Here is a 19,939-nt window from a genome sequence, read left to right on the forward strand (position 1 = left end):
TTTCAGCTCAGCTCTATCTCTACCTTCAGAGGTACCTGATGCCTCCAATTCCTATACTTTTTTGAGGCTGTTACTAAAATGAAGATTCTAGGTTGTTCCATTCCAGTTTAGTTTCCACCTCCCTCTGATCAGTCAGGTTAGTTACCGCTCCTCTACCTGCTTCCCGCTTGTATTACTGTGTTGATGTCATCTATTCTCCCATTAACTCTGTGCTTTCTTCACCCACTTACAGTCAACGCATCGTTTCTGATGAGTACTATCTTGTCCTTAATTTGCTTGATTTTGCTGCTGTATTTGAAACTGTAGACCACTCATTCTAGAAACTGTATCATCCTTTGGCTTCTGAAGCCACCTGTTTTTTGTTTTGTTTTCCTTTTGCCACATCATCTTACCTTCTTCTCTTGGTTCTTTCTTCTTCCACTGCTTATCCCTTAACTCTTGTTGTTTCCCAGGTCTCTGTCCTCTTACATTTTCATTTACACATTTTCTATCCAGTGCATGGATTTAACCACTTCCTTAATGCTGCTGACTCCCAAATCTATATCTGTGGTCCCAGACCCACATAAAGCTCAGAAACAAGACAAAGGAAACAAGGACCCTGTTTCCCTATATCTTAATCCCAAGGAAAAACAAACACCCTGGAGCCAAAACAGGCTTCCTTTTAGGTAAAGAAAATAGAAGGAGTGAAGGGAGGCATTCAATGTAAGAAACAAAGTAGGAGCTGTACTAGTCATGATATGGGAGCTTTTGCCTAAATCACAGTGACTCAACACAAAAAAAGTTTATCTGTCACGCAAAATCTGCTGTGGATTGGGGCAACTCTCCAGGGCAGCTGTCCTCCTATATTGGCTCACTACTTGCCGCCTCTTCAATTTCATGGAACTTCCATTTCAATACATGTTGTGAATCTCACCATGCTAGGAGAGGACAGAGCTGCACAGCTGAGCACAGGCAATTAAGTGCCTGCATCTGGAGGTGAAAATGTGTCAGTCAGGTTTCCATTCATTGGCCAAAGCAAGTCACATGGCCACTCCCCACTTCAAGGGGACAAGGAAGAGCAATCCTCTCACACCCTGAGAATCGATTCTGTTGAACAGTAGTAACTGACAGCAGTGAAAATATTTGGTCTAAAATAGAAAATTTGGCCTTAAACAAAATATCTTTTTATTTTTATACTTCCAGTCCTAGCTTGGTGGCTGGAAGCTTGGTGGCTTGGTAGCTTGGTGGGGGAGGGGTCAATATTATTTGAATTTAGGTATGTGTTAGAAGATGACTTAATAAGTCTATTTGAAAGGGTGTTCAAAAAAGTCTGAGTTGATGCCTTATTTTCCTTCAAAAACAGGAACATTCAAGAATCCTTCCGCTGATCTTGCTGCTGGGCTCAAAGTTGGAGTAATTTTTCAAAAATAGTTCTTGGGGCATCTAAATACTTGGAAACCTCATTAAGAATTCAAGTTTAAAGTCTGAAGAGAAGGCATTTCATAGCCCTGTTGTTTACATTTACCTTGGTCAACATCCCTACTCAGACTCAAACACAACAGGCAATCTGGAAGGGGGAAAAGTTACAAAATATTGCCTTGAGTCAGGCAGGGGTGTGTGCATGTATGTGTGTGTGTGTGTGTGTGTGTGTGTGTGTGTGTGTGTGTGTGTGTTGATATGAACGGGTATTATGTGTGCATATGCACTTCTCATGTTGTGTGGACAGAGATAGTCGTGTTGCCTATAGGTATACTTATGGACAGATAAATATGAACCTCTTGGAGTATGAAATTAACACATGAGTTCTGAGGTCCAGTTGATAGCCCCTCTCTTATATTTTCCATCCTGCTTCCATGAGATACTGCTTCTTGCCCTGTGATGGACACTTTTCAACATATAGATTAAATCGTTAAAGATGAAGCACCAAAATGAGGTGGTGATGAGAGGCAGTAATAAATGACTGGTGTAGAGGAATGCAAAGGATCCAAAAGAGAGACGGTCTGTTCAGAATTTATTTAGGATTTTCCAGGTGTTTTTCATACCAAAAGTGTTCTGTAGTTCCCCTCTTTAGAGTAAAGCTTTCTATTTGTTTAAATTATCAATATATACACTTATCATAAAAATTTCAAGCAACAGAGACAAGGGCAAAGAAGAAAGTTAACAAAATCATCCAATATCCCAAGAAGAATGATGACCAGTATCAGACGAACATCATTCTGGGTGTTTCTAATGTTAGAAACAGAGAGGAGGACTCTGCTTTTCCTCCTACTTTGCTGGCTCCTCTGCCTCTTCCAGTGTCTCAGTGGTGAAGGGTCCCAGGGGCAGCCCCACATTCTCATCTCCATCTTTACTTTACCCACTGGAAACCTGGCCAGGTCTACAGCTTTCAATGATACCTGGATGCTGATGGCTCTCAAATTTATATCTCCAGCCTTGTCCTTTGGAAGCCCAACAGCTAAACTGCAGGGAGATGGAGAGTGAAGAAACATTGAGAAAATAGAGATCCAGTTGGATTCTCTTTCTTTTAGCTCTGAAGTTATATGAGCCTCCGATACCTGTAGATACACTGACACTGCTAACACTAATTTTTAAATCTTAATGCCTTCTAATACTACCTATTATTTTTTGACCACCTACTACATGTTAGGTATTGTGCCATGTGTTTCACATATATTAACTCATCTTATGCTCGTGACTCTGTGAGGTGGTATTTTAAGAAATAACAAGAAACCCCCAAACCAAGACTTCGCATCATAGACAACTTGTCCAAACTGAATCAGCTAGTAGGTATTAGAGTTAGGATGTAAAGTCAGGGGACCCATGCTCTTTCTGGTATGCTACACTGCCTCCATTTGCATTGCAATATAAATTTTAGTATCAGTTTGACCATTTCACACACACATATACAGAGACACAAACCAAGTTGGGATTTTGATTGGGATTGCACTGAATTTATAGATTAATTTGGGGAGAACCGTCATCTTATATCAATGCTATTGACTGTTCCAAACATGAATTGATCTTTCCCTCCCTTTATTTAAGTCTTCTTTAATTTTCCTAGTAAGATTTTGTGGTTTTCATTGTGAAGCAGCAATTGATTCACCACAGCCCCAATGAGGCAGGGGACTTCCGGGGGTCAGAATACTAAGACTTGATGGATAAGAAGTATAATAAGGGAACTGCAAAAATGTGGGCAGAAAAAAATGATTAAAGGTCCCACCAAGTAAAGCAACAATTTCAAGAATTTTAAAGTGGCCAGCAATAACGGGGTGTATAACGTATTGTAAGATGCAGACAGCAAATGGCCTTGTGCCCTGCCAGCAACAGGGATGCCAGGAACTCTGGAGAGGATTTGCATAATGTAACCTACTGTGGACTGTTGACTCAGCACCAATTTTTCATGAGGAGACTGTGACTGTTAACTGAGGCATGATGTTTGTCATCTTTAAAAGTGAAGAGCAGGTTAGGCTGAACCCAGGCCAGGATTGCCTTCTGGGCTCTCCTCTCCCTCTTCCATTTCTGTAACCTTCTCCAACCTGCTGGCACTACCTCCTCGGCACCCTCCCATTTCCTCACAGCCTTCCTCTTGCCACGCACAGTTAGACCTGCCTTATCCTATACTTCTCCATAGCTCCATACGTGGACCCCCCCCAATCCTCCCCCCTCCCCATCTCCTCCATTTATATTTAGGGTATTCAAATGTTCAGAGAAAGAGAGTGGATAGAGGATCCACTTAGTACACATTACATGTGTATTAAATGACAGATAGCTAGGTAGCTATTTCTCAAATTAGGGTCCAAAGACCTAATCCTAGAGGTTTGAGAGGTCCACAGGAATTTGGATAGTAATAATTTATTGAGCACTTACATGTTCCAGGCACTGTTTGAAATACTTTACATGTATTTAGTTTCACTATAACCCTCTAAAGCAGATGCCCTTATGTCCATTTAACAGATGAGCAAACTTAGCAACACGCCCTTATCCCCATCAAAGAGATGAGCAGTCATGGAAAGGTTGAGTTATTAGCTCAATGTTATACATCTAGTAAACGGTAGAGTGGGGACTCAAACCTAGGCAGTCTGGCTCCAGAGCTAATGATCTCAACCACTTTGCAATGCTGTCATCTGGGGCTTGACTGGAACTAGGTGGTCCAAGATGGCCTCACGCATGTGCCTGGTAGTTAGCTGCAGCTATTGGCTGTCGCCTCCTCCTTCATGTGGCCTTTCTAGCAGGATACTCCGGACCTTTTTATGTGGCAGCCAAATTCCAAGATTGTACCATAAGTCATGGAACAGATAGGCTTTTTTTTTTTCCCAAAACCACACGATTATATTTTAATACAAAACCAAAACACCATAATAAATTGATGGCAATAAAATATGGTATTTCTTTTGCATTGCACGATAAATGGTTAACATCCTTTCATAAATGAGTTCTTAGAAACCAGTAACAAAGACATTGATATACCAAGCGAAATGATAAAAAAGAAAGAAGAAAATGAAATAACACAAGTGACTAGTAAGGATTAAGCATATATGTAGATAGGCTTATAGACCAAATTAAGATGCTTGAATCACATTGTTTATGTGGCAGCTTTAAAACATGTCCCCAGGGCTTCCCTGGTGGCGCAGTGGTTGAGAATCTGCCTGCTAATGCAGGGGACACAGGTTCGAGCCCTGGTCTGGAAGGATCCCACATGCCGCAGAGCAACTGGGCCCGTGAGCCACAACTACTGAGCCTGCGCGTCTGGAGTCTGTACTCCGCAAAAAGAGAGGCCGCGATAGTGAGAGGCCGCGATAGTGAGAGGCCTGCGCGCCGCGATGAAGAGTGGCCCCCGCTTGCCACAACTAAAGAAAGCCCTCGCACAGAAACGAAGACGCAACACAGCAAAAATAAATAAATTAATAAACTCCTACCCCCAACATCTTAAAACAAAACAAAACACGTCCCCAAATTCTTTGACACTGTTTTCATTGAGAGGTGGAGGTCCATATCCCCTTCTCTTTTATATGGGCTGGTCTTAGTGGCTTGCTGGTAGCTAGCAGAATACAGTGGAAGTGATGCTCCATTACTTCTTAGGATGAGTCATTAAAGGCCATGAACCTTAGGATAAGTCATTAAAGGCCATGAACCTGGTTCTTTTCAGACACTCGCTCTCAGGGAAGCCAGCTGCCATGTGAGAAGTCTGACATGTTGGAGGGGGTGTGTGAAGGCACTCTGGTTCACGGTCTCAGCTGAGCTTCCAGCCAACCAACAGCCAGCCTCAACTGTCAGCCACATGAGTGTGCCATCTTGGATGTCCAGCCTAGATGAACCTTTAAACGACTGCAGCTGCAGTGACATCCGATAAGAGACACCAACACAGAACTGCCCAAGCAAGCCCTTCCTGAATTTCTATTTCCTGAATTTCTATTTCTATTTCTACAAAATCATGAGCAAAATAAACTGGCTATCTAAGCCACTAAGTTTGATTTAGCATGTTCACTTAAAGAGCAGCAACAGTTTATCAACCAATTTAAAACAGAATGAGAAGCGAGGAGAAAGAAAAGGAGTAGATAAACAAGCTTAGGATAGGGTATAAGCAGGGTGGAAGGACCATAGCACTTAAAACCATAGATGGCATGGTTTTAAGGACCGGAGTGGAGGGTAAGCGAGGGGTTTTGGCAGACTGAACAGGTCTGGAATCGACATACATCTGACATACATCTGAGTGATACAGAAGCAAGTGTGTCTGGTCATAACTGTAGCTGGCCATTAGCTGCCTGAGCAGCTGGGGATTTAGCTGCTTTTCTTGTGCAGAGACTACATGAGGCCACAGTGGGGCTATAATGGATATCACTAGTTGGTGGTCAATTTAGGAATGACACAGTTGTCAGTTGAGAGGTTGTATGATTCATGCCTTACTAATATTTAAAGTTTACTTGGTCTATCTCCTTCTATCTGAAGTAGCACTTTCATTTGTTCCATCCTTTTTGTCTATGTTCAACACATATCCATTTACTCTGCGTGTAACATGTCTCATAAGCAAATTGTGTCTACATTTTTGTTTCTCTTATTTTCTATAGCAGGACTGAATATTCATAAAGCAAACTCATTACAGCAAGCCCTAAGGAACAAGCACTTAGAGCACGGCTGTGATGTCCCACTTATTGGCTAAAGCAAGTCACGTGGCCGAGCCCACAGTCATGTGCGACAGGTCTACACAAGGGAGTGGATACCATAAGGCATGATTATTGGAACCACTACTGAAACAATCTAACACTAACACATAGCTAGGAAGTGGTTGATCCAGTTATAAAATTTTCAGCAATCTGTTTCTGGAACCCAAACACAAAACTGGTGTCCTGGAGACTGCTGGGAATTCCTACTCAAGGGCTTTTTCAAACCCCTCTTCCCAGGTCCCAGCCCAAGCCCAATGAGTCAGAATCTCTTGGGGGTAAAAGGGATATGGGGGGGGTAGTGGTGGTAGAAATCCCAAGAATTTAAATAACTCTGTAGAAGATTCCAACCCACACTGGGAGGTGTAGGGGGTTTCAAAGACAAGAAAATCTCTACCCTCAAAGAGCTTCCATTTTCCACAGAGAAAATTCTTGTCATTATTACACTAGAGGCACTGCCCTGAAATTTAAAAATTTAAAAAACTGCTCTCCATGTTTAAGTTAGAGCAGTGGTTCTCAAATTTTGTGTGCATCAGTATTAACTGGAGGGCTTGTTAAAACGCAGACAGGGGGCTTCCCTGGTGGCGCAGTGGTTGAGAGTCCGCCTGCCGATGCAGGGGACGCGGGTTCGTGCCCCGGTCCGAGAGGATCCCACATGCCGCGGAGCGGCTAGGCCCGTGAGCCTTGGCTGCTGAGCCTGCGCGTCCAGAGCCTGTGCTCTGCAACGGGAGAGGCCGCAACAGCGAGAAGCCCGCATACCGCAAAGGAAAAAGGAAAAAAAACCCCCAAAAAACCGCAGACAGGGACCAACCCCCAGTTTCAGATTCAGGAAGTCTCTGGTGGAGCACACAAATTTTCATGTCTCACAAGCTCTGCTGTCCAGGGACCACACTTGGAGAACCACTGGGTTACAGCAGTAGGAGGATTTAGTGATACCGTTCCTCCCTTGACGCGCATTTATATATTGCACTTACATTCTTATAGCACATCTACTGTATACAAGGTCTCGGGCTGGGTGCGGCAGTGGGTATGATAAGGATAGGATTTAGATCTTGATTACACTTGAGCAGATTTAGTCTCTAAGTGGATCTATTCTCTAAGAAGACAGGAAGCCTAAGTGCCTTCAGACAGGTTCAGATAAAGCAGAGATCTCCTCCCTTAGCAAGAGATAAATTAAAGCTTGGAATAGCAGACCCTATGAACTGGGGCCTTGAAAGATGCCTAGGACACGTGGAAATGGTGGAGGATCGCAGAATTCTTTCCACCTTGGCACAGAGAAAAAAACCAAGCAAACAAACCTGGACAACCACCTGGAAAAGGTCTGTGACATTCTTGCCTCAGGCTCCAATGTCTCTAAGCTGCTTGCATCAGAACGGGGAAGGGTGTTCTCAGTGTCAAGGTCTCTATGTCTCAGACTCTTCTTGGGAAGCGGGAGAACTGGCCTAGCCCTCCCTCTGGGGCTCCCAGAGCGGGTGTCTCGGAGACTCGGTTGTCTGGCCGAAGTCTGGGTGTGCGCGGACTTGGCGAAGGGCGCGGCCTGGGCGCTTCAATGTTCCAAAGCCTGAGCAGGGCGCTGTGGCCGAGCCCGTGACGGGCGAGAGGGCCTACACGCTGGAGCATCGTTCAGAACCAGCCTCAGATTCAGGCACGGCGCTAGGGGGGGCCGGGTGGCAGCCGTACTACTCAGCCAACCGGAGGCCGGCGCAAGGGGCAAGGTCCCTCTCTTTCTCCACCTTCATGCTTAGGAGGGGGTGGGGACACGCGTGCACGCTCTTCAGCCCGGAGAAAGCGCGGCCCGCGAGACTGCACAATGCGCCTGCGCGGCCCCGCCTCACCCACCCCGCCTCTTTTCTTCGTCCCGCCCTGTTACCCCCTTATATTGCCACTAGGGGTAGCGGCGGCGGCTGTGGTCTGAGAGCGTGGCTGCTTTGGGGCGCGGAAGCCGTACGGTGTGGGGACTAGGGCTGGCAAGAGGGTGGGAAAACCGGCGAGAGAGGAGGGCGGTGCCGGGGAAGGGCGGTGCCGGGGAAGGGCGGCGCGTGGCTGACTCATCCCTCTGGAAGATCAGACTGACAGACACAAACCCTTGCCGAACTCGCCCGCCCGCGCCGCTCCTCTGGTTGGGAGGCGCCCGCCCGCACCGCCCGCCCACCTTCTCCGGGAGCGCTCTCCCGGCCCGGCAGCCTCAGAGAAAGTTTTTGTCGTCTGGAGGGACCGGAGGCACCGCGAGCCTTTGGGAAGGGAAGGAGGACTGAAGAGGAGGCTCCAGCCGCGCGGGCCCGGCGAGTGCATGGTTCCCGGCGCCTCGGCTGCCTGTCAGGAGGACATCGGGGCGGGGTCGGGCTGAGCCCAGCTCCTTCTTCCCGCGGGTTCGCCAAAAATCGCCCTCCCGGACTGCCGCGGGGCGTCCCCGCTCCTCAGCCCGCCATGTCCCGGCTGCTGCCGCTGCTGAGGAGCCGGACCGCGCACAGCCTGAGGCCGGGCCCGGCCGCCGCGCCCCGCCCGCCGTCCTGGTGCTGCTGCGGGCGGGGGCTGCTGGCGCTCGCGGCCCCGGGCGGCCCCCGGGATCTGGGCACCCACCCCAAGAAGGAGCCCATGGAGGCGCTGAACACGGCGCAGGGCGCGCGCGACTTCATCTACAGCCTGCACTCCAGCGAGAGGAGCTGCCTGCTCAAGGAGCTGCACCGCTTCGAGTCCATTGCCATCGCCCAAGGTAAGGGGGCCGCGAGGGGGCGAGCCGGGGACGGAGGGGCGGGTGCCCAGAGCCCTCCCCTACCTCGCCTGCGCCCCGGCCGCCCCTCGGCCTGGGCCCCTCGCCGCCGGCCCCCTCGCCCGCTTGGCCTCGCGCCTGGGACGTCCGGGGGGGCGGGGGAACTTTGCGCCTCCTGAGTGTCCCCGGGGCAGTAGGACAGGCGCGGATCGTGCCAGGCAGCCAGAGCCAACGCTTGGCTGGTTCCTCCCCAGCCTCACAGTTGGAGCTTCAGCCCCAGTTACCAACCGCCGTTGATTTGATTTTGTTTAGATTTGCTGTGCCCCCCGTCCCCCAGCCCTGCTGTCCCCCTGTAGTCCTTGCTGCTTACTTGTGAACGTGCAGCCATGCCGGTGGCCTGCGGTGCCTCCTTCCAAAGCGCTACAAAGCCGAGAGGCAGGGGAAAACTTCGCTAAATGGTTATCAAACGAAGATGTGTCAGGGTCCGAAAGAAGGGATGTTGGTTCGTTAAGGCAGAGGTGTTCTCAGCGGCTTGTTTTCGTACACCTCCGGTTGGATTCATTTAAGCAGCCGAAGGAAACATTTTCCTGGGAAACTGAAAGCGTGGATCAGACCAGCAACCGCAGATGCATACTTGCAAGCCCATCACAGGCTTGGTGCTGCCCAAGTAAGACTCCCGTTTTTGTTGTGCCCCCAGAGGAGGAAAGAATGCAGTAGTTAAGAAGGTATTTTTCTGGAAATCTGTGGCTCTGCAATAAAAAGCGGACTTCTGCTCAAAAATAATTTGGAATGGTGAAAGCCAAGCCATTTTTAAGCTAACCTGTTAAAGGAGGATATTTTTCAAACCGGTGCAGCATGCTGGTATGTCAGAATGTGAGTCCAAGTGAAAAAGCTAAAAAGTCAGAAAATCAGAAGGATGAAAGGGGCCAATGAGCAAATCATTCAGTCTTAAGATACTTTAGCCATCTAACTACCGTGATACAGACAGAATACATTGCTGCTGTTTTATGTTATACATTCTGGTGTGTTGGAAAGTGTTTTTTGTTTCTTTTTTGTTGTTTGTTTGTTTTAAGTTTACTCCTCCCCTCCCTCAAGGTTGGTAGGTACATAAGCATTCCATAGGTTCTGTAAGTTAAGAGCGCATTTATTTGGAGCAAGGCATTTGATCTTCCACAGGCACTTGAAAGCACTTCTTTGGTCTGTATTCAGGAATGGAGGAGAGAATTGTCTACCTCATAAGCAGGACTTTTCTACACTACTTCTTTAGAAACTTTTTATTAGTTGTGCCTTTTAACTGCTTTTTTTACCTCAGTTCAGGGAATTGTGGACCAATTTATGGTATTGGATGATTCCAGACATTGTCTACCCACAGTGCTTCTATAGGAACAATGTAATATCACAATCAATTCGGTTACTAAATGTAATCATGATATTACATGAAGTCATAATCAGATACTAGCATATTTGTGAGCTATGTGTGCACTCAGTGTGTGGTTTTAAAATATTCACTTCTGAAAATGTGACCCTTGGAAAATTATAAAGACATTCACACTAGAGCATTAGTTTTAGGAATCTTTCTTCATGGGTAAGACTGTTTGAACACACATTTGGCCTTTTCTAAGTAATTTCTTGGAAATTCTGCATTAACATTGTTACAAGATTGGAGGGCCTTATTAATATGATTTTATGACAGTGCATGAAAAGCATGTCCTGTGATACAAATGGATAAATTTTGCCTCATACCTTATTATTTTAGCACATGCCAGTAGGAATGCTACATTTTCCAGTGAAAATGGAAAATGTATTTTAAAATTTAACATGGTTTTAAATATTCTGGAAAGGACCTATAAACTTCAGTCAATGGAGATCAGTTAGCGTCAATTAAACTTAATAATACATAAGTTATATGAGAGAGAAGTTGGTAATTTAAGTTGTCTTTGTTCAAGATAAAGGATATAGGAAACAATGGGGTATTCAAATACTTATTTGACTTAAAAGCTAAAGAACTTCAGAGTTTAAGTCAACTAATTTTGCCAATGTTGATGACTAAATTATTGCTCTTTGACTCAAATGACACATTGATGATGATGGTTTAATTTTTAGTACAGTCTTAGTGTTCCTCGTTTTCGATATCAATACATATAGTTTCTATGGAGATAACTGAGATCATCGCTAGTAAATTACCCTATTCATTAACCATTTAAGGTAGAGAGGATTTATTATGTTGAGAATGCATTCTATTGCTGAAATCAATTTTTTCCCCAGACAAATGAAAAATTGCCATGTTTTTCTTTTATTGTTGCTTTTTGAGGGTTTTTAAATGCTCAACCCATGTATTAAATATGTGTGTACTAAGTGCACTTTCTAATGAAATAAATTATGTTAAAAGAGCTGTTTCTTACAATAGGAAACCTTATGTGTTCTTGGAAAGAGTGCTTGCATGATCTAATGAGGTGCTTTGGATTTGGTGTGGAAACATTACAGGAAAAGAAAATCTGTGCTGTGAAATGGAAGTGGGGTCTACTGCTGAAATTTGTTATATTTGCCCTTATCTTTCTTACGTGTTTATCAGTAGGCATTTGATATAGTCTGTGACAAGATAAAGCTTTCGAACCAGTTTGTAATAGATAAGGCAGACTTTGTGGGATGTCTTGTTAATAGTTAAGTAAGATATTGTGATTTTTAAATTACAAACTGATTTCTTTCCTAGTTTTAAAAAAGTTGATGTTCTGTTCTCAATTTATCTGCTCAACCTGCTCTCTATTCTTCCAGAAAGAGTCCATATTCTTCTGAAAGTGCACTGTTGGTTCATTGTTTTTACAAGTAGGACTGGCAAGCTGATGTTATTACTGTTGCCTTTTAATTTTAGCTGAGCTTTTTAAACCAAATTTGTTTTCAAGTTTTGCAGTTACTATTTCTATTTATAATTATTAAAAAAAATTTTTTAAATACCTATTTGGTTTTTGAAGGATGAGCAGTGCTCACTGCATTAGTTAGTTCTACATTGCTGTACAACAAATTACCCCAAAGCACAATAGCTTAAAACAGACATGTATTGTCTCATGGTTTCTGAGGATCAGGTGTCTTGGGGCAGCTTAGGGGAACGTTTCTGCCTCAGGGTCTCTCATGAAGTTGTAATCAAGCTTTCAGCTAGGGCTGCATTATTGAAGTCTTAAATGGGGCTGCAGGAACCAGTTCCAAGAAGGCTCACTCACATGGCTGTTGGCTAGAAGTCTCAATTCCTTGCTGTGTGGGTCTCTCCACAGGGCTGCCTGAGTGTTTCAAGACATGGCAGCTGTCTTCCTCCAGAATGAGTGATGAGAGAGACACCTAAGCTGGAAGCCACAGTCTTTTATAACCTGGTCTTAGAAGAGATAGTCCATCCTTTTTTGCCCTCATCATACACTGTGGGAGCATACTATGCAGGCAGGGTGTGAATACCAGGAGGTGGAAATCATTGGGGGTCCTCATCTTGGAGGCTGCCTTCCACACTTATTTAGATGTTGTAATTAATGCTCATGGGAGAATTACACAGAAAGGTAAGAGCTGGCTTTTGGGGAGGCACAGTGAAAGATATGATTTGAAAAAAAGGACCTTCTTAGGGAATATTTTTGTTAAATGTGTACTTAAAGTATTTTTAAAAATGAGATTCTTTTTATATAGGCAAATAAGGGATGTTTTGGGGGAACAGAGCAGTTTTTCTATCAATGCTAGATCTTAATCAGCTTGCATTTTTTTGTTTCTCTGTGTGATAATTGTATATGTTTAAAAAAATTTTTTTACAAAATTTTTTTACCATTTATCTACATCCATATAGATACACCATATAATTCTAAATTTAATCTTGTAGTTCCCCACCGTTGTGATTATTTACTTAAGGTAGCATGAGGAGTTTTGTTTTGAGAACTTGCCATGTAGCATACTTAGAATACATAGAAACAAATATGATTTTTTGTGGAGTTCCAGTCCACTAGGGATCTTGGACTCTTAACAAGAGTATCCCCATTTTTCTCAGCTCCTTGTATAGGATTATATAAGAAAGTGGCAGTGCTGTTAAGCTATTAACCTCTAGATGAACTGGAGATAATCTTGGCTTTTGCTCAAAGAGAATAGGAAAGAGGGCAAGAAAACATTTCATACTCCAAATTAAGATTTGTGAATAAAGATATTTGGGTGCCTTAGTTGAAACAGTAAAAGAGGAATAAAGGAATAACTAGACCTGAAAGAGGAGAAAAACAGGATGAGGATATGAAATATGGATTGAGTCAGGAAGAGTGAGTGATCTCTAATAAGCTGAGAGCTTCTATATCCTGGCCCTGGATAAGTAAATGAAGCTTTGTTACAATCAGTTATTTTACCAATATGGAAAGAATCTAGTTACAGCAGTATATTCCAGCAAGCTTAATTACAATTCTTTAGAATTAATGGGAATGTTGGAGTAGCCCTATAACTAGGGATTACTGCCTAGAAAACAGATAATATAAATAGGAGTTTTTTCTTCCATTACAAAATGGATATATTCTATTTAACAATCTTTAATCATCATTTAACATGTAACTTGAGGTCCAGAGTTATTTGTGACATAAAACAACGACTGTTCCATTATTTCTCATGATTTTGTGGATCAGAAATATAGCCAGGACTCAGACGAATCAGCTGGGTGATTCGTCTCTTTCACGTGGTATCTATGGGGGTCACTCGGTAAACGGCTGGCAGATGAGCTGGTCACAAAGTCCAAGATGGCTTCACTCACTTGTCTGGCACTTTGTTGGACATGGCTGGAAGGCTGGGTTCAACGAGAACTATTGACCAGAGTAGATGCATGTGATCTCACCAGTATGACAGTCTTAAAATGGTCAGGACTTCCAGAGAAAATGTTCCAAGAGAACTAAGTAGAAGCTGTAAGACTTTGTTATCAGTTTCCCATTGTTGCTGTAACAAATTGCCACAAATATAGTGGCTTAAAACAACACAAATTTATTCTCTTAGAGTTCTGGAAGTCTGAGGTCCAAAATTAGACTTAAGGGGCTAAAATAAAAGTGTTAGCAATGCCCTGTCCTTCTGGAGGTTCTAGGGGAGAATCTGGTCCTTGTTTCTTCCAGCTTTTGGTATTCCTTGGTTCTTGCTCACATTAATCTCTGCTTCGGTTGTCACATCATTGACCTTTTTGCCTCTCTTTTATAAGGACCCTCGTGATTACATTTAGGGCCCACCTGGATAGTTCAGGATTAATCTTTCTCAAAATCCTTAACTTAATCACATCTGCAAACTCTCCTTTGCCATATGAGGTGATGTATTCACAGGTAGGAGGATTAGGATGGGGACATATGAGGAGGGGTATTGTTCAACCTACCACAGTTTATGACCTAGCCTTGCAAGTCCCAGAATGTCATTTCTGCTGCATGCTATTGGTCAAACAAGTTACTAAGACCAGTCTAGATTCAAGGGAAGGGAAATTAGGAGGAGATATTCTATGTAGGTAACCATAACTAATAATTGTAGTTTGTTCCTTTATATCAGTTCCTTTATATCCTTTATAACATTTAAAAATTAATCGTTTCTGTTGGAAATCTTGTATTACATCTTTCTTTATTAATGCATACCAGTAACGTATTAGTTTTTGTTTGTTTGTCTTAAGACTTTTGACCATTCGTTCTTGTACTGAGTGCCAGTATAGTGATAGTGATTCCTTTGATTGATAGATATATAGAGAGACAGAGGGAGACAGAGATGTATAGGACTCTTTCCTCTATATCAGGATATCTTAGCCTTGGCGGTATTGACATTTGGGCTGTATAATTCTTGTTGTGGGGCTGTCCTCCACATAGGATATTTAGCAGCATCCCTGTCTTCTAGCCACTAGATGCCAGTAGCACCCTCCCACCCTCCTCACCCCAAGTTTTGTGTACCAAAAATGTCTCTAGACATTGCCAAATATTCCCTGGAGGAGACACTGGGTGGGAGGAAAGCGAGGAATTTAGCAAAACCAATCTGCTTGAGGGCCATCGCTTTATATGAAATGCTGTATCAGACTCTTCACCTCATTATCAAGTAAATGAGCTTTGTGATAACTCTTTTCCTTGATTGTGATGTCCTTTCACTTCTAAGTTCTTAACTAAATTCTAAATATTCGACCCTTAGAAAATAGGGCTTCCAGATAAGTCAAACACTGCCATAGTTGAATTCACCAGTAATTTGCTGGTGTTCCTCTCAATAGTCACTATTTTCTTACTTTTTATAGCAGTTGTGACAAGGAAATTTTTATAAAGATGTTTGTAGATAGGAAAATTGAAATAATATAAAGTCTGCAACTTTATAGGGTCATCCAAAGGGTCAGGCAGAAATAAAGATAATGGATAATCTTGAATGTTGGGAATGATCTGATATTGAATCACTATCAGTGGCGACTGTTTTAGTTTTTCTAAAAATAGTGATGAATTTGTATAACTATACTCTTATGTGGTTTTCTTTGGCATGAGAGAATATAAAGCTAACTGGAACAAATAGGGACTAAATTCCTGAGTGCAGATTTTATTAGCATCTTGCTCGTCAGCTGAATTAATTAGTATGTAAGATTCTAGCCTTGTCTTTGACTCATAGGTTTATGCTTTAAGTGAATGAAAACAACGACATGAAAGCAAGTAGTTATTTGTTAAAATATAATAACGTAGTTACCTCAGACCATCTGGTAAATGAGAGACTCTTCTAGACAAAGGACCTTGCAGGTAACAAAACGTCATTCCTCTTTTTTTTTTAAATTTTATTTCATTTTTTTTATACAGCAGGTTCTTATTAGTTATCCATTTTATACATATCAGTGTATACATGTCAATCCCAATCTCCCAATTCATCCCACCCCCACCCCCACCCCCACTTTCCCCCCTTGGTGTCCATACGTTTGTTCTCTATCTCTGTGTCTCTATTTCTGCCTTGCAAACCGGTTCCTCTGTACAAAACATCATTCCTCTTAACCTCTGAAACGTTTACTTTGACTGTGTTTGATGGCAACATATTTGAACATACTGCTTTTTTCTCTGCCTTAGTAAAAGTATAACGAGCACAGTTTTGCTTGTACCAGATGTCCGAGTCCTTGTATACTGTATTTTAATACGATGATTTTCTTTGGGGCTACTTAACTTCTATTTGTAGAGATACTAGTCATCACACCAGATGCCCCCAGAACGCTGTGCTGTTTCCGTTGGCATGCTTTCAGACCGTGTCATAGTGCTGGCGAGGTGTGTCGGATTTGTTCTGCCCCTGCCCCACTCCATCCACAGTGCCCTCGGACCACTCTGCTCTATCCTCATTCGTCCCTTGTGGTAAACTTTGCTGCTGTGGAAGGAGGTCTGCTTCTCGGGCATCTCTTGTTGTTTCTAATGTCTGCTCTCTGTCACTCTTTCATGGTGATTTTTTTTTTTTTCTTCTTATATTTCTTTCAGTATCTCTTTCTCTCTTTACCCTTATGCTATTCAGTAGGGTTTAATCTTGATAGACATTTCAGGGTCACAAACCACTACTCTCCTGTCTCTCCAGCTAGCCAGTCGCACCTATCACATTGCTATGGACCTCTGACTCTTCAGGTCTCACACTGAAGATCTTGTATTTCTGCTAATGTTACGATTATGGCCGTTCAAAGGATTGTTGCTGTAAATACCTGAAAGGCACTTAGGTTCAGAGAAGTTTAGGTTAGAATGGTGTTCTTTACTTGGTTTACTTTAGATTTTCTGTCTTCTTTCTGAGTTTTAGGGTAGACTTTAGGGCACTGGGTTATTAAAACATTTGTAATTTTAAAAATAGCATGATATTTTGTAATATAACTTCTGAATTTCTGTTGTATAATGGTTCTTATATTTTATAGAAGACATCCCACTGCTACCACTATTGCTGCTGCCAACACCATTTTCATTACCATTACTTAGCAGTTATTGAATGTTTGCTACAGACATACTGGGCTGATTAAGTGAGTTTTCATGTAATTATTGTTTACTTCTCTTGGAGAGAGAAGGAGTTATCTCTATTCTATGGATTAAGATGCTGAGGCTGAGGAGCTTGCCCAAGATCCTAAAACCTCTGTGGCAGAGTTTTTAGCTTAGCTTTGTTTGACTTTAAAATCCCTGTTCTTATTATTGCACCTTTCTGTAGATATTCATACCTGGAATTTTTTTAACATGTGCTGGGAAAAAAGGTAACAACTCAAATGCTCAATAAAAGTCACATGTGCTGGTAGTATATCTTAGTCTATCTTTTATATGTTTGCATAATATACACATTCAATACAAAAGCAAATATAGCATTGTTACTTTTAAAATAAGGGAAATCAAAGTAATATCAGTGTGCAAAAAAGTTTATAAATTGTGGGGGGATTTTGGAAAAGTCAGAAAACTAGTATTTGGGCCTTCCAACTATTATAAATCTTTAACTTTCTAACCGTTATTCTAATTTTCCTTTAGATTTTTAAATGAGTTAAAAAAATCTAACATGCTATTCATAGAAAACCTTTCTAAACTTAGAAAATTTATTTGTGTAACAAATATTTGTTACTCTCCCTACCCTAGTAGACTCGGTACTGCATATTGGAGGTGTGTCAGAGAATTAATTCAGGGAAATACTCTCATGAAACCTACATTTTTGAGAGAGGAAAGATAAGAGCAATAAAGTAAATAATAAAATAATTATAGATAGTGTGTGCTATTAGAAGAATAAATAGAAGGACATTTACTTTACTTAAAGTGATCTGGGAAGGCCTCTGTTTAGGTAATATTTAAGCTGAAAATAAAGGATTGAGAAGAAGCCATTCATTCAGAAAGATGGCATTCTCAGAAGGAAAAGCAAATACCAAGAGGCTGAGATAGGAAGGGACTTCATATAGTGTAGGAATTGAAAGAAGGCAAATATGAGTGGAACTTAATGAACAAAGGGTAGAGTGGAATGGGATGAGATGTACGTAGACAGAAGCCAGATAGGCCAGGACCTTTCTGGGTAAACGATATGAAGGCCATTCGAGCATTTAAGCATTAGTGAAATAATGGTATTTGAAGAGCCCTCTGGCTGCTATTGGAGAACAGATTGGAGGGTGCAGATGTGTAAGCTGGGAGACCACTTAGGAAGCTGTTACAGTAGTCTAGGCTAGCAATGATGGTGGCTGAGACTAGGTGGCCACAGAGATGAAGAGGAGGAGATGGAGTCAAGACATACTTGTGAGAGTGAACTGATGGGACTTGCTGATAGGTTAGAAAGGGTCAGATAATTAAGGGAAAGGAAATAGTAAGTGATGACTTAGGTTTCTGACTATACTGACTGAGTAAAAAGCGTTATTATTAACTGTGAGGGAGAACACTGGGGAAAGAATAGATTTGGGGGTGTGGAACTTAAAGTGTTAATTTTGGACATGTCAAATTGTAGATACCTTTGTGAATATAAATGGAGATGTCAAATAAGTAGGTGTGTGTGTTTATGCATGTGTATGTATTTATACACTTAAATCTGGAGCTCATAGAAGTTTAGGCTGAAGATATAAGTGTGGGTGTCAACAGCTGTATATAGATGGAGAGGAAGATCCAGGACAGAACTCTGAAAAGCACCAGTGTTTATTGGAAGGGAAAATGAAGAAGGATCAGAACTAGAGGGAGACTGAGGAGTGTCTACAAAGTCAGGAAAAATAACAAGAATAGTGTATTCCAGAAGCTAAGTGAAGAAGACAGCATTTCATGAAAGAGGGAATGATCTGGTGCTTTAGATGGTTCAAATAAGAGGAAGACTGGCGGTTGGAAGGGTGGAGTAAAGGTCTATTGGATATAACAACACAAAAGAGAGTGATGTCTTTGTCAAGAATTATGTGAGGAGAAGCCAGATTTTAGTTGGCTGAGGAGGCAGTATCAATAAGGAAGGATTCAACTCTTTAAAGGGAACTTTGGATATGGAGGGCAGGAGGTGTTGGGCCGTAGCTTGAGTACTACTAAGATTCCCTCTTTCCTCATCGGTCAGAAGTCTGAACTTATTTTAAATATATGTTACTAGTTTACTCATTTTTTACAGAGTTCTGTGTAGAATTCTAGTTTATCAGAGAAAAATGTAATATCACAGGTAAGCAAATTATACCTCTTTTTAGCAGTATTGTGTAGAAAATATACAGGCCATTTAGCAAGTAATGTCTTTTCATTTTCTTTGGTAAGAAGCTTAGAGAAATCAAGAAGATGATTTGAAACTCCACTTTCAAATTAAAATACCTAAAGGCTAGGGAGAACATTTTTTTCCTGGGATGTGGTACTTTAAGTGCTAAAACTGAAAGAGTCCCAGGCAAACTGGATGGTTAGTCACCCTACCTGCCCACGGGTGACAGTATTTTTGCCGTTCTCACAGATTAAGGCTTTTGACTCATAGGAGAGGTTGAGAAAGGGATCCAGGTAGAGTTTCATGTCCCTTCTGCACTACTGCTTTTTCCCTTCCTCTAGGTCTGTACCACAATGGACGCTTTCTTAGGGCTCCTTCTATTACCTTTTGTGTCTGGTGAGATTTCTGGTGAAAGAACCTGCAGGAAGGTACAGACTCCCACAATTTATTCATACCCTATTGCCTTCACACTGTTGCACTGGCTGTCACTCTGCCTTCACCTGTTCCCTTACTATTCTAGCCGTATTCGTATGGTGTCCAGTTGCATCTGTCTCAAGTAAGCATGTGCTAACGTCTCCTCTGTCCTTGCAGGTGCCTGCTTCTCTTTTGATGTAGGGCCAGTTGTTTGCTTTGTGACTTGAGTTCTCTTATGGGTTTGAAATAAGTCATAAATTTGAATTTAGTTTGACTTCGTTTCACTGTAAGGGTGGGAGTAATACTCTTTGTAGCTCTCTATATCCCACAGTGAAAACTAGAACCTGCTTCACAAAGTTTAATGTACATATAAAATGATCTGGGAATCTTACTGAAATACAGATGCTGTTTCAGTAGATTTGGGGTTGAGCTTGAGTTCTGCATTTCTAACAAGTTCCCAATGATTCAGTGCTACAGGTTCAGGGGGGCAATATTTTGAATAGCAAGGTTATAGCAAGTGTTTTTGTTTTTAAGGTGAGAAAGTTGAGGTCATGTAGATAAACTCAGG

At 42.4% G+C, this 19,939-nt stretch overlaps 1 protein-coding gene across 1 annotated transcript in view; it reads left to right on the plus strand.

Moving 5' to 3' along the window:
- Positions 1-8,066: 8,066 nt before the first annotated feature.
- The window catches only part of TMEM65 (transmembrane protein 65), a 46,829-nt gene continuing 34,956 nt past the window's right edge, over positions 8,067-19,939 (plus strand). The window contains exon 1 of the mRNA XM_067711321.1: positions 8,067-8,850. Coding sequence (XP_067567422.1) covers positions 8,565-8,850 — 286 coding nt within the window. The 5' untranslated portion in view covers positions 8,067-8,564. The remainder of the gene's footprint in view (positions 8,851-19,939) is intronic.

This window comes from Pseudorca crassidens, chromosome 17 (assembly GCF_039906515.1).
Source record: "Pseudorca crassidens isolate mPseCra1 chromosome 17, mPseCra1.hap1, whole genome shotgun sequence".
NCBI lineage: Eukaryota > Metazoa > Chordata > Mammalia > Artiodactyla > Delphinidae > Pseudorca > Pseudorca crassidens.